This window comes from Malaya genurostris, chromosome 3 (genome assembly GCF_030247185.1).
Source record: "Malaya genurostris strain Urasoe2022 chromosome 3, Malgen_1.1, whole genome shotgun sequence".
Taxonomy (NCBI): domain Eukaryota; kingdom Metazoa; phylum Arthropoda; class Insecta; order Diptera; family Culicidae; genus Malaya; species Malaya genurostris.
In genome coordinates, this window is record NC_080572.1 from 143,395,208 (window position 1) to 143,411,019 (window position 15,812).

General features: G+C 40.2%; 2 protein-coding genes across 2 annotated transcripts; both read left to right on the forward strand.

Moving 5' to 3' along the window:
* The first annotated feature begins 756 nt into the window (after positions 1-756).
* On the forward strand, positions 757-5,970 carry LOC131434022 (uncharacterized). Its single transcript, XM_058600642.1, has one exon. It carries the CDS (start codon positions 757-759, stop codon positions 5,968-5,970), a length of 5,214 nt encoding a protein of 1,737 aa, XP_058456625.1.
* A 617-nt stretch (positions 5,971-6,587) lies between these two features.
* LOC131434023 (uncharacterized) lies at positions 6,588-7,229 on the forward strand. Its single transcript, XM_058600643.1, has one exon. It carries the CDS (start codon positions 6,588-6,590, stop codon positions 7,227-7,229), a length of 642 nt encoding a protein of 213 aa, XP_058456626.1.
* The last annotated feature ends 8,583 nt before the right edge of the window (positions 7,230-15,812 follow it).

The window sequence follows — 15,812 nt, forward strand, 5'->3', positions numbered from 1 at the left end:
CACTATTCGGAACATTTTTCTCGAACGATTTGTTGTACAGCAGCAGATGTTTTGTTCTTTTCCTCAGAACGCGTTCTGATTGGCTGGTGATGACATGGGTCAAATGAGACAGGTTTTTCAATAGTGTACTATTAAAATACTTCAATGCTGTTGCTATACACGTTTAAGTTGAAAAATTTCGATTCTATTGGTAATTAGATTATATAAATCCTTTCACAGATCGCTGAGCTATGAGCCTTAAAAATACGAGAAAGGCAAACGCGCCTTATGAATTATCCTCTTTGATACTTGTTACGAACGACGATCAAACAGCACCAGGGATCGAAAGGGTCACTCGGACGACACGCAGTAGGAGATAAACTTATCATAAGTAGTACCAACACGCACAAATTGAATTGCGATCAATAAATGTCATGCACTGAATTCGATTACACATACACATTCTATATTACACACAGTTAGAACGCAGAACAGGCGGTTATAAAATCTGCTGAATTATATATTGAATTAAAATTGTTGGACAGTGGACAATTGATTAGAAATGGACTAGAAATGTAAGTTAAGCATTAGATGATACCAGAATTATTGAAATATTGATCACAAATATATTTGCAGCTTAAAAGCTTACTCATGCTCGAAAAGCAAACACGAGTTATGCTATAAAGAAGTCCGAAATAGACCATTTGGTTGCTGCCCCAACAATAATCTTTTAAGATTTCTATTGAGAAATCACACGCATGTTAAGAAATCAACAACATGCCAAACTCCAAGGAAAAACCTGGTTTTGGTCAGCGGAAAACGTGCCAAAGCTTATGTACGGTCAACCCTAACCTCAATCTAAGAACAAGTTCGGAAAGTGCGGCTAATAATGCGGGTGCAAATAATTTTCGTCCTAGATCAGAACCAAATGTTGCAGGTTCTAGATTATCTACGACTAGTTCTCGGGCTCGGCGAGCTGCTCTTGATCTTCAGCGTCTTGAGGAAGAAAGGCGCTTGGAAAAGGAATATCTTGCAAAAAAGTACGATCTACTGCAGATTCAGCTCGAGCGGGAAACAGACGAAAACAGTGACATAACTCATCGATCATCTTCTGGCAGTAAGCAGAGAACACAGGACTGGGTTGATAGCCTGGTAGTCCCGACATTAAGTAACATCACCGAATCTCTTCAGATTCCCGTGGGTACTCAGTCCCGGACCGGCGCTATTCCGAAGACAGTTTCAGTGTCATCAGCGGCTGATTTGCATGTAGTCGTTAATAAAGATGTTCAATTAAGAAACACTCGCAATAATCGGACGGGCTCAAAACCGATTCCATCCATAATGAACAATGTTTGTGGTTATGATCAGCAACGTGTATATGAAGATGTTACGATGTCAAGTGCTACAGTGTGTAGCGGAGCTGTAAATGTTTTAAACGCTACGTCACCGATCAATGAAATTTCATCGGAATTAGTGAACCTCTCTATTTCAACTACTCGGACACCGGATGACTTGATGGATCAGTTTGTCGAACTTCAGCAACGAATGAACGGTTTACAACAACAATTAGCAGCTACCGGTAGTCAGCAAATTCGACAAACCCTGTTTGCAGATTCCGATCCGGTACGATCGTCGACATTGTCCTATAAGTTTCCAGTGAGTAACAAGAACGTGAAAGTTACCAGTTCGGTAAGTCAAATATGCTCCAACACTACTACTACTATAGCAAACCAAATAAACGTTACGAGCCTGCCATGGCCTTCAAATCAATTTGACACATTTACTAAAACGCCTTCTAGTACCACCGTGCCTCGTTCGACCCCCCAAATTCTACCATTCATGCCAACTTATATTAGTACACCCCAATCTCGTTTTATCCCACCCTCTGTACACACCGTATCATCATATTTATCGCCTATTGTATCGCCAATGATTCCAACGTCTGCTTCCACCTCTACTGCCGTATCTGCTGTCGCCGCCGATATACTTCCGCGGCAATTGTTTTGTGGACCTAACTCACAACAACTCGCTGCCAGACAAGTTGTGCCCAGAGAGCTGCCTGCCTTCTCCGGTGATCCTGTCGAGTGGCCATTGTTTCTGAGCTGTTACCAAAACTCAACGGAAATGTGCGGATATTCGCAGGGTGAGAATCTCATGCGGTTGCAACGCTGCCTAAAAGGGAATGCATTGGAAGCAGTTAGAAGCTATCTGATGCAACCATCGTCGGTACAGCTGATCATCGATACATTGAGGACATTGTATGGTCGCCCAGAGCTTATCATAAACTCATTGCTTACAAAAGTTCGTGCTACACCATGCCCTAAACCTGAACGGTTGGAAACGTTGGTTATTTTCGGGTTAGCATGTAAAAATTTCTGCAGTCATCTTCAGGCTGCAGGGCTTCATGATCACTTGTCGAACCCCTTGCTGTTACAGGAGTTGGTGAACAAGCTTCCAGCCACGATTAAACTCAATTGGGCGATCTTCAAACGTCAGCATGACACAGTCGATCTTACCACATTCGGTTGTTATATGGACCAAATAGTGATAGCAGCGAGTGAGGTAACATTTCCTAACGAGACAGAAGGAAGCCGCATCAATCAGATAGAGAGACAAAAATTAAATGGAAAGCTGTACGTGAATGCTCACACCTCTGAGAGTTGTTTATCAAAGGACCATCACAAGTTAGAAGGCAAAGAGAATAAACCCAAACCTTGCGTAGTATGTCAGAGCGAGGGACACAGGATAAAGGATTGCCCTGCCTTTCATAAAATGCGTCTGGTTGACCGTTGGAGTTTTGTTGAAAATCGAATGCTATGTCGGCGCTGCTTGTTTTTCCACGGAAAGTTCCCCTGTAAGGCAAAAACTTGTGGTGAAAATGGATGTAACGATCGGCATCACAAGTTACTTCACCCTGGTAAACCACAATCGACATCAACAATTGTTCGCACGCAGGCTACCAATACAATAACGATTCATCGGCAGCTGCAGCAAACGGCTATGTTCCGTATCATTCCAGTGTTCTTGCATGGAAATGGCAAATCAATTCAGACATATGCCTTTCTCGACGACGACTCAGCTAAGACGTTGGTCGATTCAGCGATTGCAGAAGTTCTTGGAGTGAGTGGCGATGTTCATCCACTTTGCTTACAATGGACAAGTGGTATTGAGCGAACGGAAGAGAATTCCCAATTAATACGGCTTGAGATATCAGGAGTAAACAATGCAAATAAGTACACTATAAATGATATTCATACTGTCAAAAATCTGAACCTTCCTGATCAATCATTACACTACGGCAATCTTTGTAAACAGTTTCCACATCTACGAGGCTTACCAGTGCAAAGCTACGAAGCTGCTGTTCCATCAATTCTGATTGGTTTGGACAACTCGTTTTTGATGGCATCGCGTAAAATCAAAGAAGGAACTAGAGGTAATCCAATTGCTTCCAAAACAAGACTGGGTTGGACAGTTTATGGAACAAAGCCCACGGGAATCGAGTTTCCGGTTCACCGTCTGTTACATATCAAAGCTCGTTCGTCCGAGCAAGAGCTTCATGAACTAGTTCAGGAATTTTTCGCAATGGAAAGTGTGGGCATTACATCAAAAGTCATGGAAAGTGACGACGATCGCCGCGCACGAATGATTCTCGAGAGCACTACCGTTCGAACTGCGTCAGGCAAATTTCAAACCGGGTTATTATGGAAATACGATCGTGTAGAATTTCTAAACAGCAGACCAATGGCGGAAAAAAGATTACTCAGTCTGGAACGCCGATTAGCATTGAAGCCGGACTTGTATGACAATGTTAGACATCAGCTGAGCGAGTATCAAAAAAAGGGTTACGCTCACAAAGTAGATCAGCAGGAATTGGCTAGTTTCGACCCTAAAAGAACCTGGTATCTACCTCTCAATGTGGTTTCTAATCCCAGGAAGCCAAATAAAGTTCGATTGGTATGGGATGCTGCTGCAAAGGTTCAAGGTCAGTCGTTCAATTCGGCCCTATTGGCGGGTCCGGATCTTATGACACCACTCCCAAAGGTTTTGTGTCCATTCCGACAGTTCGAGGTGGCCATCAGCGCGGATATCTGTGAGATGTTCCACCAGATTTTCATTCGTTCGGAGGATCGATCCGCTCAGTTATTCCTATGGCGAGACGATACATGTACAGATTTCGACGTTTTCGCAATGGATGTGGCTACCTTTGGTTCCACCTGTTCACCGTCCGCAGCTCAATTTGTGAAAAATCGAAATGCCGAAGAATTCGCTGAGCAATATCCACTTGCATCGGAAGCAATCATCAAACACCATTATGTGGATGATTTTTTGTACAGTGCGCATACTGAGGAGGAGATGATACGATTAGCGTTACAAGTGAAGCTGGTGCACTCGAAAGCGGGTTTCAATATCCGTAATTGGTTATCGAATTCGCCAAATGTTTCTGTACGGGTCGGAGAACAGCAAGCAGAGCCTTCTGTAAAGTTCGTTGATAAATCAACAGTATATGAAAGAGTCCTTGGCATGATATGGAAACCGGAATCAGATGTTTTCGTATTTCAAGGCGTGTTTCGAGAAGAGATACAAAATTTGTTATGTAATGAAGTTGCACCGACAAAAAGAGAAGTTCTTCGCGTTGTTATGAGTATCTTCGATCCAATTGGACTGGTAGCTGTTTTTGTCGTGCATGGGAAACTGCTTATACAGCAAATCTGGCGAAACGGGTTAAGTTGGGATGAGCACATAAGGGATCAAATGCTTCTCCAGTGGAAACGGTGGATTAAGTTGCTACAAGAGCTTGAGCAAGTGCAAATAACGCGATGTTATTTTCCCGGCTACACTCCAAAAGACTACAGCTCCTTGGAATTGCATATTTTTGTCGATGCCAGCGAGGAAGCCATGGCTGCCGTAGCATATTTTCGCATTATTGAAGGTTCGAATGTTCGTTGCTCCTTGGTATCAGCAAAGACAAAGGTGGCTCCAATAAAACCACTATCCATTCCGAAGCTTGAACTGTCGGCGGCCGTGCTCGGCGCGAGACTCTCCAAGTCTGTCATTGAAAATCACACACTTCCGATAACTCGCCATGTTTTTTGGACTGATTCTAGGACCTGTCTCTCTTGGTTGCGCTCAGATCCTAAAAAATACCGCCAGTTCGTCGCATTCAGAGTAACAGAGATTCTCGAGCTTACTCAGATAGATAAATGGCGCTGGCTCCCATCCCGTTTGAACGTCGCAGATGAAGCAACCAAGTGGGGTAAGGAACCCAATGTGAACATTGAGAGCCGTTGGTTCCAAGCTCCTGCGTTTTTGTATCGGCAGCCCGACCATTGGCCCAAGCATACAGCTAAAACGGTTGATACTACGGAAGAGTTACGTCCGATGCATCTGCATCATCACATCGTCAAACAGCAACTAATACAGTTCGAACGATTTTCGAAGTGGGAGCGCTTAGTTCGAGTCGTCGCATATATACATAGATTTATCCAAATACTCCGTTGCCGAATTGGTAAGAAGAAACTGTCAAATCCGGAATGGCTGAACCAGGATGAGTTAAAGAAAGCAGAGACTACAATTTGGCGGTTGATTCAACACGAAACATACGGAGACGAAATTGTTGTGCTGACTAAGAATCGAGAACTGCCCACTGAAAAGCATTCAAGAATCGGAAGGTCTAGTGAAATCGCTAAGCTTTCCCCCTTTTTGGATGATCAAGACACCCTGCGCATGGATGGCAGGATCGCCAATGCTCAACAGGTTTCATTCGACTTCAAGGTCCCTATAATCCTTCCGAAAGGACATGGCGGAACAAGGCTGCTTGCGGATTGGTATCATCGTCAGTACAAGCACGGTAATTCAGAGACAGCAGTGAACGAGATGCGCCAAAAGTTTTATATTTCGGAAATGAGAGTCGTAATCAAACAAGCCAGCAAGCAGTGCCAGTGGTGCAAGATCTACAAGGTTATCCCAGAGATTCCCAGAATGGCTCCTTAGCCTCTAGCAAGAACATCATCGCACGTTCGACCGTTCACATATGTAGGTGTGGACTATTTCGGACCTTTACTGGTTAAGCAAGGCAGAAGCGAAAGACAGCAGTGAACGAGATGCGCCAAAAGTTTTATATTTCGGAAATGAGAGTCGTAATCAAACAAGCCAGCAAGCAGTGCCAGTGGTGCAAGATCTACAAGGTTATCCCAGAGATTCCCAGAATGGCTCCTTAGCCTCTAGCAAGAACATCATCGCACGTTCGACCGTTCACATATGTAGGTGTGGACTATTTCGGACCTTTACTGGTTAAGCAAGGCAGAAGCGAAATAAAGCGTTGGGTAGCACTTTTTACGTGCCTGACTATACGCGCAGTGCACCTAGAAGTGGTTCATAATCTGACAACAGAGTCCTGTAAAATGGCGGTTAGACGGTTCATCGCACGAAGGGGGGCGCCAATGGAAATATATAGCGACCGAGGGACAAATTTTATTGGGGCTAGTCGCGATCTCAAAGAAGAACTACAACGAATCAACACCAACTTAGCTGGAACTTTCACTAATGCAAACACTCAATGGCGTTTTAATCCTCCTTCTACACCACACATAGGGGGGTCTTGGGAACGCATGGTACTGTCCGTCAAAGGTGCTTTGGCGTCGCTATCTGTCGTACGCAAACCGAATGATGAGACACTTCAAACGTTGCTTATAGAGGCGGAGTCCATGGTAAATTCTCGACCTCTCACGTATCTTCCAATTGAATCGGAAGAACAAGAAGCGCTCACTCCAAACTGTTTTTTGATGTTGAGTACCAGTGGAGTGAACCAACCAGCTAGAGAACAAACTGATACCAACAAGTTAGCCCATTGCAATTGGACACTATGCCAGCAGTTGCTGGATCAGTTCTGGAGTCGCTGGATTAAAGAATATCTGCCGACCATCACTAAGCGGACGAAATGGTTCAAAGATGGCAAATCGATACAGGTGGGTGACTTGGTAGTAGTAGTGAAGGATCGGGTTCGAAACGGCTGGCTGAGAGGACGAGTGGTACGAGTATATCCAGGACGTGATGGCCGAGTGAGGAAAGCTGCAGTGATGACAACCAATGCAGGAGTATTAGATCGGTCGGTAGCGAAGCTAGCAGTTCTAGAAGTAGGAGGTACAGCCGAAGTTGACTTCAAGCAATACGGGTCGGGGAATGTTACGAACGACGATCAAACAGCACCAGGGATCGAAAGGGTCACTCGGACGACACGCAGTAGGAGATAAACTTATCATAAGTAGTACCAACACGCACAAATTGAATTGCGATCAATAAATGTCATGCACTGAATTCGATTACACATACACATTCTATATTACACACAGTTAGAACGCAGAACAGGCGGTTATAAAATCTGCTGAGTTATATATTGAATTAAAATTGTTGGACAGTGGACAATTGATTAGAAATGGACTAGAAATGTAAGTTAAGCATTAGATGATACCAGAATTATTGAAATATTGATCACAAATATATTTGCAGCTTAAAAGCTTACTCATGCTCGAAAAGCAAACACGAGTTATGCTACAAAGAAGTCCGAAATAGACCATTTGGTTGCTGCCCCAACAATACTCGTTTATACCAAACATTTCAGAAAAGTTTAATTTTAAATTATTTGAGACTATGTCACAAAACTGAAAATTCTATCATAAAATTGTGATCACATTTCCGGTGGCATGTCGCAAGAATTATGTTGATTCATTAGATACAAAAATAGATATTCACGATCAAAAACTTATCACTCTCTCAGAGGGTAAATTTTGAAAAGGCACCCCATAGTAAAGTAAGTCGTATTCACGACAAGAAATGATTCATAGCGGCGTAATCACCTTTCTTGAAATCGTAATAGATTTCCTCGGCAACTGCTTCGAAGACAACTGGATCACTCTCTCAAATATTGATTATAAGGGGAGGGTGGTGACGACAAGTTTTTACTAGCGAGGCGGGCGCATTAATTAATAAACACTTGTTGGATAGTTCTTGGCTGGTAAAGATGAGATCGAGCATTCGGTTGTTGCTGTTGTAATGATTATTCAGTTGAACTAGGCCGGCTGTATTGTAATCATCCAAAAGTTTCCAGGTTGTACGAGAATTAGAAGAACACAGAGCATCGGGAAACAAAAATCCAGATGAACAGTAAGTCCATTGAATCCCGGGAAGATTGAAATCGCCTAATATTATAATCCTATCATTAAATTTTAATTTGCCAGTTTTTGTAGCGAGAGTGCTCAGATGCTGATTGATCATATCAAAATCATTCACACGATCAGGTGGAAAGTAAAGTACACATGGATAGAGCATCACTTGAAAAGGACAGAAGACGGGATTCAAAAAGCGATCGACAGGCAATTAGAACGCCACCACCACTGTGTTTGCGACTATTCAACTCGTTGCGGTCTTGCCTATACACGGTATAATGGTTACCGAAAATCTGTTTCGAAAGAGTATTGCTATTCATCCACGTTTCGGTGAACACATAAAGGTCATGCACCGTCAGAACAAGCAAGTAATCAGAGAGAGAGAGCTGTTCATTCCACCGACATTCTGATAATAGAAGTTTAAACTAACGTTGTTAGTGTTTGTTTCACTGGTGCCGATGGGTGCGGAGCAGACGGACGGTGGAAGGGTTGCCGGATTCGACGTGAAGCTGTTACAAACGATCATGATGATTGAATTTGAAAATTCCTGTTGCGAATGTCTTGAATTCGCAGAAGACGATTTGAGCTTGGTGTGAGATGTATAGGATAATTTGTAGGTGGTCTTGCTAAGTTCCGATAGGGATTCCGTTCTAAAAAAGGAGCTATCGTAACACCCTGTGGCCAGAAATCAGATATAGTGATTTGCTGCTCCAGGAAGGCAGGAACACTCAGTTTGAATGAGATGAAAGAGAGTGGTCGTTCTTGGTTGCGATCTTGGCGAGTGAGTTTAACACACTTAATCGATTCACGATTGCAATTAGTACGTGTTTGGATGTAACTGATAATATTATCTTCGGATTCACTGGGCAGAAATTTTGTAAGATAGTACCAATTGTCGGTATTTACGGGCACGGACAATTGTGCTGGAGCTACTAATAATGATGTAGTTTGGCTTCTGGACTTATCATTTGGTACTCGAGGGGAGACGTTATTTGATCTCAATTGTTTTGAATTAAAGAGAGACGAATTATATGCGTTGTACGGTACATTAGAGATAATTTCGATGTTGGCTTGCCTGATACTGTTTCTGCTGGCTACTGGCAGAGAGCGTGATGAGTTTGTAGTGGATTGTGGTGCGGTGGTGGTATACCATTGATGGCAGGATACGTATTGGCCGTCTGGTTGAAGGATGTAGTACAATCCCTGTCAGTTCTAGCAGCAGGAATTGATGTTGGTGGTACTGACAAGATTGAACCGATATTATCAGCAGCAGGATAGCAAGGTGAGGGCTCCTAAAGAATTATGCGGAAATTTACTTTGCTGTACTCTATAAAACCCATTCTGGTAGTCATGGCGAAAAATCGTCTTCATGTTTTAGAGCTTAGTTCTGGAATATGGGTTTAGAATTCAGAGTCTGTGTGCTGAACTAACTCAAATCGTCACCATTTTTTTTTATTATAAAGAACTATACTGCTTATTTAATAGTATTTAAGTGCGTTTCAGAATGTTTAATGTAACTAATCTGTAATTTAGTCTAGGCGCATCGTTTAAATTTCTAGTAATGAAAGAGGGGAAAGTTGCACAATTCAAACAATCGATGAACTACCAATTCGAATTCGGAAGCATAAATAAAGTGTGTCATATTCGTATTCACGACATCCAGTTATGTCTCTGACATTACACACCCGTACTTTTTTATTTCCATGAAGAGTTTCATGTCGTCTGCATATATAAGCATTTTCAGATTTTTTAGTATGAAGGAAATGTCGTTTATATGTAAAATGAAAAGGAGAGGCCTTAAGTGAGAACCCTGAGGTACGCCAGAAGTTCCATTAATTGGTTCAGACAGAAAATTTTGGAAGCGGACTACCTGTACAAGATTCGTTAAGTATGATTTGAGCCATTCCAGAAAAGTATGTTTTATGCCATATTTTTATAGTTTGTGTAGAAGTAATGGTTTGTCAATACGGTCGAAGGCTTTGCTAAAGTCAGTGTAAAGAGTTTCTACATAGTTTCCGGCGTCCATTGCATTCAGAGTGAATGACATAAATTCTAAGAGATTTGTTGTAGTTGAGCGGCCTTTAAAAAAACCATGTTGTTTGTTTGTTATTACATTTTTAAGTTGATGAAAAAGTTTTTTGTTTACAATTTTTTCAAATAATTTTGGAATGCATAAGATAATGGCTATTCCACGGTAATTCCGAATGTTAGATTTTGAACCAGATTTAAATATTGGTACAAGAAAGGAAGATTTCCATGCTTTAGGAAAAGTACATTTATTAAGTGATAAGTTAATAAGTAGGTGTAGTGGTAGTGTGAGTTCTTCAGCTAGATTTTTTAAAAATATTGGTGGTATACTGTCAGGTCCAGACCCTTTTGAGGCGTCTAAGTTTTTCAGTGCTGTCGAAATGTCATGTTCTGATAGATAGTTTACAGAGATGGAGTTGGAAAATGCAGGTATGAAAGAGAAGTATTCACGATCACGGTCAGTTTCTGAATAAGATGTATATACTTCTTGAAAAAAATTGCAGATTTCTGTACTATTTTTCCCTACATGTTCGTCGAGGTGCATTTGAGATGGAAAATTGTTGCTTTTTAGTTTGGTTTTTGTGTAGTTAAAATAGTTCTTACGACAAGTCTTTATTTCGTTTTCAATTTTGCGGTTATATTTTTCATATGCTGCGTTAATGGCTATTTTGAGTTGATTGCATAGGTTTAAGTAATTTTGAAGATGAGCATCACTTTTTTCTTGTTTGTAAGTTTTGTGTGCTTTTTGTTTCCTATTTTTTAAATGTTTTAGTTGTGAATTGAATCATACAGGTAATTTTCTGTTATGATTTTTTCTTCTTCTTTTCATAGGCAAAGTTTCGTCTAATATTTTGTTTATAATGTGATAGAATTTGTTTACTTCGACGTCGACATTTCCTTCTGTACTTAGTATGTTCCGCCAATTTATTATACTTAGTCTACACTTGACTTCTTCAAAGTCAATTTTATTGTATTCCGGCACTTCTTCATATTCCAAGTCGTAGGGAAGGGATGCATTGTGTGTAAATAATGAATATTCAATTGCGGTGTAAAATGCTTCATTTTTCCATAATGGCAGGTTTGATGCATTCACACAAAAGTCTTCTGTGCAATTTGTGAAAAGAAGGTCTAAATATGCGTTGTGTTGATTTTTTACGGAGTTTACATCAAGGCCAAAATTAGAAATTTTGTCAAAAAGTAGTGCAATGTTTCGTTTTCTCCTACGACTGGAAGTAAGATTTATTCATTTTCAATGTCAGAAATGAAGTCCGCATTACGTTGATTAAAGTCGCCAAAAATATGAAGCTTTACTTCAGGTTCCATATTCGAAATAATTGTGTCTAAAGATTGAAAGAATAATTCAAAAGAGAATTTGTTCGCATTTTCGGGTGGAAAGTAGACAGAGCAGTAAATATGTTCTTCTCCCAATATTGGGACTTTGGCCCATACATGCTCAAATTCTTTATATTTAGTAGTAATAATTTCTTGAGAAGTAAAGCAAGAGTTAATGGCTATGAGGACTCCACCTCCAGATTTTTTCTGACAGAGAGATAAATTTCGGCCGTGCCGAAATACGATAAAATTATTTCCAAATACTTCTTCGCTTCTTACACTTTCATCCCAGCTGCTTTCAGTTCCAAGGATTACGTCGAAAGAGGAGGTTATTAAATTTTGATGAATTTCTTTCATTTTGGCCGGGCTTTTCATGCGGTTGAAATTTTGGCAATAGACCAAAATTTCAGTCACATTTTGTCTGTGAAGCGAAGAAGTTTTTGAGAATTCTGGAATACTTACATTACTAATTTCTGTGTCTATTCCTTCGTCAAAGGGCGTCGTTATTTCCGAAAATTCGACCTTTTAAAATTGTATTCGGCTTCTCGGATCAGTTGGAGTCGGCGGATATGTTCACTTGTCAAAAATTTCCCATAAGAGTCCAGGTCGGCCAGCGCTTCCTTAGGTATCATTCCATATTCCTGGTGCATTTCGATGAAGATTCGCAGGAGGTGGTCAGGTGTTGTTGAAAGGCCTTCTGATGCTAATAGCATTTTTATACTAGTTGGTGTCATACCCTCGATGCATACTGTAGGTTGTTGATTTTTCATGTATGACAAATACAGACGGACGACATGCATTGTTTTCGGGTGACGAAGCCTTGCTTTTAAGAAGCGTTGCTTCCAATTCTTCAGCTAGAGTTTTAGTCTGAGTGTTTTTCACGTCTTTAGCGACGATATTCGAGATTGATTTGACCTAATCTCTCAATTCTTCCAAGATAGGATTGAATGCAGCGTTGGGGGTTTCGACAATTTTCGAAGGAAGCATAAATTCTTTTTCGAGGCGAGAAAGACGCTCACTCATTTCATTAATAATTTTGTTGCTGAATTTGTTCGATTTGCAGGCGTCGCTTATGGCTGTATGCAGAGAGGCCTCGCATGATTGTATACGCTGACCTAGATTGCCGCAAATGCTATTGTCATTTTTGCTGATATTAAGTAATGACTGCTTTACGTCAATCACTAAGCGTTCGACACTATCGAAAATTTCAAAGTAGTGACTTTTGACGTCAGATGCGGTCCGGTGGAACGCCTCCGTTTGTGATTTAGTGTACTTCAAAAGCTGCTCCTGTTGGTATAGCAGCTTCAGGGTCTCTGCTCCTGTTTTTATTAAATGCTGGTAGTCAGCACACACTGGCACCATAAATGCCAAGATTAAATTTTCCTGATGCCGTTGTACTCCAATGCAAGCGGCGTGATAAGCCTTGTCGCAATGTTCGCACTTCCATAGGAAGCGGTCGTCAATGTTAGAGCAAGATTTCACTCCACACTTCATTTTTATTAAACTTCACTAAATTTGATTGCACAATATACTTAGGCTATAAAAAGCCCGCGCGCGATGACTGTTCGAGGCGAAAAAAAGTATATATATAGATCGTAAGCACAATCAGAGCAAATAAGGTTATAGTCGATAAGAGAGCTATTAATCTCCCCTACGTTTTGGTAAAACATTATCAAATCAGGGCTGTTTGATTTGGTCCGATTGTTCGATTTGAGCGATGTGACTGTCGAGTATGATTGTCCAAATGGTACATGTTGCTCGGACGAATCGACCGAGATGCTATTGTGGACTGGCTGTGCGTTTAAGAAATCGAGTTGGTTCTGTGAAAATTCTAAACGAGTGTGGACTGGTTTGACCGACGAATCTTCGGATAAGTTGGTTACAAGCTCTGCTGGTGCTAGGGGAACGATGTATCCCACTTCCGAAAACGTTGAGTATTCCTCGGTCGATGTCACATCAGAGCTAGCAAGTGATGTAGTGGTAGTAGGTTGTACATTCGCTGGCCTGATAACAACATCAGACAATACTGTGATGGCAGCATTATTGTTATTAGAGCCAGTAATTAGAGTGGTGAGAGGCAATCGAGAAGTGTGTGTGTTTACAAACGGTGGGCAGTGTGCCGTATTTTGAATTTGTTGTGTCTGTCCTAAAACTGAAGTTTTGCCTTCATTGCGCATACTTGACTGGTTACTAGCAGTATGAATAGATGATGTTTGCATGAATGGAGCGGCAAATCGTTGATGGTGATGTACATTGTTTATTGGCGGTTCATGGTAACTAGACGATGTGTAACAGGGTTGGCTCGATGAAGCGTCGAAGTTTGAACGATGGTGGGTGGTGTTGATCAAGTTGAGGTGATTAGTAGCTGCAGAGACAGTGTGAACAGCAATAGTAGCTAGATGAGCGTTGTTCACGGCATAAGAGATTGGTTGAGATGCTGTGGCGGTGAGGGCGGTAGCGGTCGTGAAGTTTGCGGCGGTGGTGAATGTAGCAGTAGCAGGTGATGCGGTGGGAGGAAGTGTAGTAGTGGCAATCGTGGTGGTGGTGTTGAATGCAACGTTATTTGTGTTTGGTTCAGCAGAAGGTGGAGCAAATGTAGTTTCAGCGGAAACAAGTATTCCAGATGGCTGTTGAGATATGTGATTAGCGACGGTAGCGGAGGTGGCAACATGCAGGTGATTAGATGTAGTGTCACCTAAAATGGTAGGATCTATTGACGGCCTTACCCTACCGTTTAATTTGCATATCGATATATATATATATATATATATATATATATATATATATATATATATATATATATATATATATATATATATATATATATATATATATATATATATATATATATATATATATATATATATATATATATATATATATATATATATATATATATATATATATATATATATATATATATATATATATATATATATATATATATATATATATATATATATATATATATATATATATATATATATATATATATATATATATATATATATATATATATATATATATATATATATATATATATATATATATATATATATATATATATATATATATATATATATATATATATATATATATATATATATATATATATATATATATATATATATATATATATATATATATATATATAATATATTAAGTCACAAACCTGTGAAAGAAATTGTCATTGCACAGAAAACGCTTAAACACGTGCACCTTGGTAGTGTCACCATTTGTGAGTTTACCTTGATTTCTTGGTTTCAATACACACGCGAACCGCCAAATTAAACGATGGGGAACCTGACTGAGTTGCTTTTCTATTTGAGAAAGGAACAAATTTACATTTTGATGAAGAATTTCTAGTTACATTTAAAATTTACCAAACTTAACCCAACACGGCGCGAACTGAAATCGAACCACTCTTGCCTCTTCCACTGATATGTTCAAAGTGGTTTATTAGGCTTTGAGAATCCTCAGAATAACCGCGGTTTGTACCTCTTCGTTAGCGGATCTGACGTATTTTGCACGAAGTGGATAATAGCGACAGTTCCGAATTTGCATTGATCATCCCGAACTTCCCCAGTCGCATGATCGCATCTCGTTTCTGCGAACGACCCCAAGCAAACCAACCCATCGCCAGACCAGTCATCTGAGCGAAACAGAACATTCTCCCGAAAGATTAACGCGGTCATGAACTTTGTAAAGGTCGATTACCTCTTTCGGTAACCCAAACAAACACCCCATCGGCTGCGACGCTAGGCAAAGCAGAAAGCAATTGGCGCGTACTAAGAACGGCGGGAAATCAGCTGCTGTGTCTTATGGCAAATCTCTTACTTAGAGCTTTTTCATCATAACGAGGTGATTCAATTTTGTGAACCTCTTTTAATATCGTTTCGTATATTTATTATATTATATTAAATTTTAATACAAGAATCTATAAACATTATTATTAAAAATCATTAACCTACTAACTATTATTTACAAAACTATATATTCTAATTCTGTACTCGTTACATAAATCCCCCCTAAAAATACGAAATTTTGATTGGAATTAGAAATCCAATCAAATTTTCGTAGGCCACATATGACTCGATCAAAAAAAATATTGGAAACTTCCGGGATCATATATGGTCATCGCCAACGATGTTGGCTCCTTCTCTATTTCCAGTACCTTAACCATCACGGATAAGGCCTGCTTCTGACTATCATCAACTTTCGTCTCCAGTCTCCAGCGAAAATTTATTAAAAATTTCTGAACTATGACTTCAAAGGCCAATAGAAAAAAAAACTATAACTATAACAAGTAGT

Excerpts from the sequence above, each read along its gene's own strand:
- LOC131434023 (XM_058600643.1), top strand. The coding sequence starts at position 6,588 with ATGGTACTGTCCGTCAAAGGTGCTTTGGCGTCGCTATCTGTCGTACGC.
- LOC131434022 (XM_058600642.1), top strand. The coding sequence starts at position 757 with ATGCCAAACTCCAAGGAAAAACCTGGTTTTGGTCAGCGGAAAACGTGC.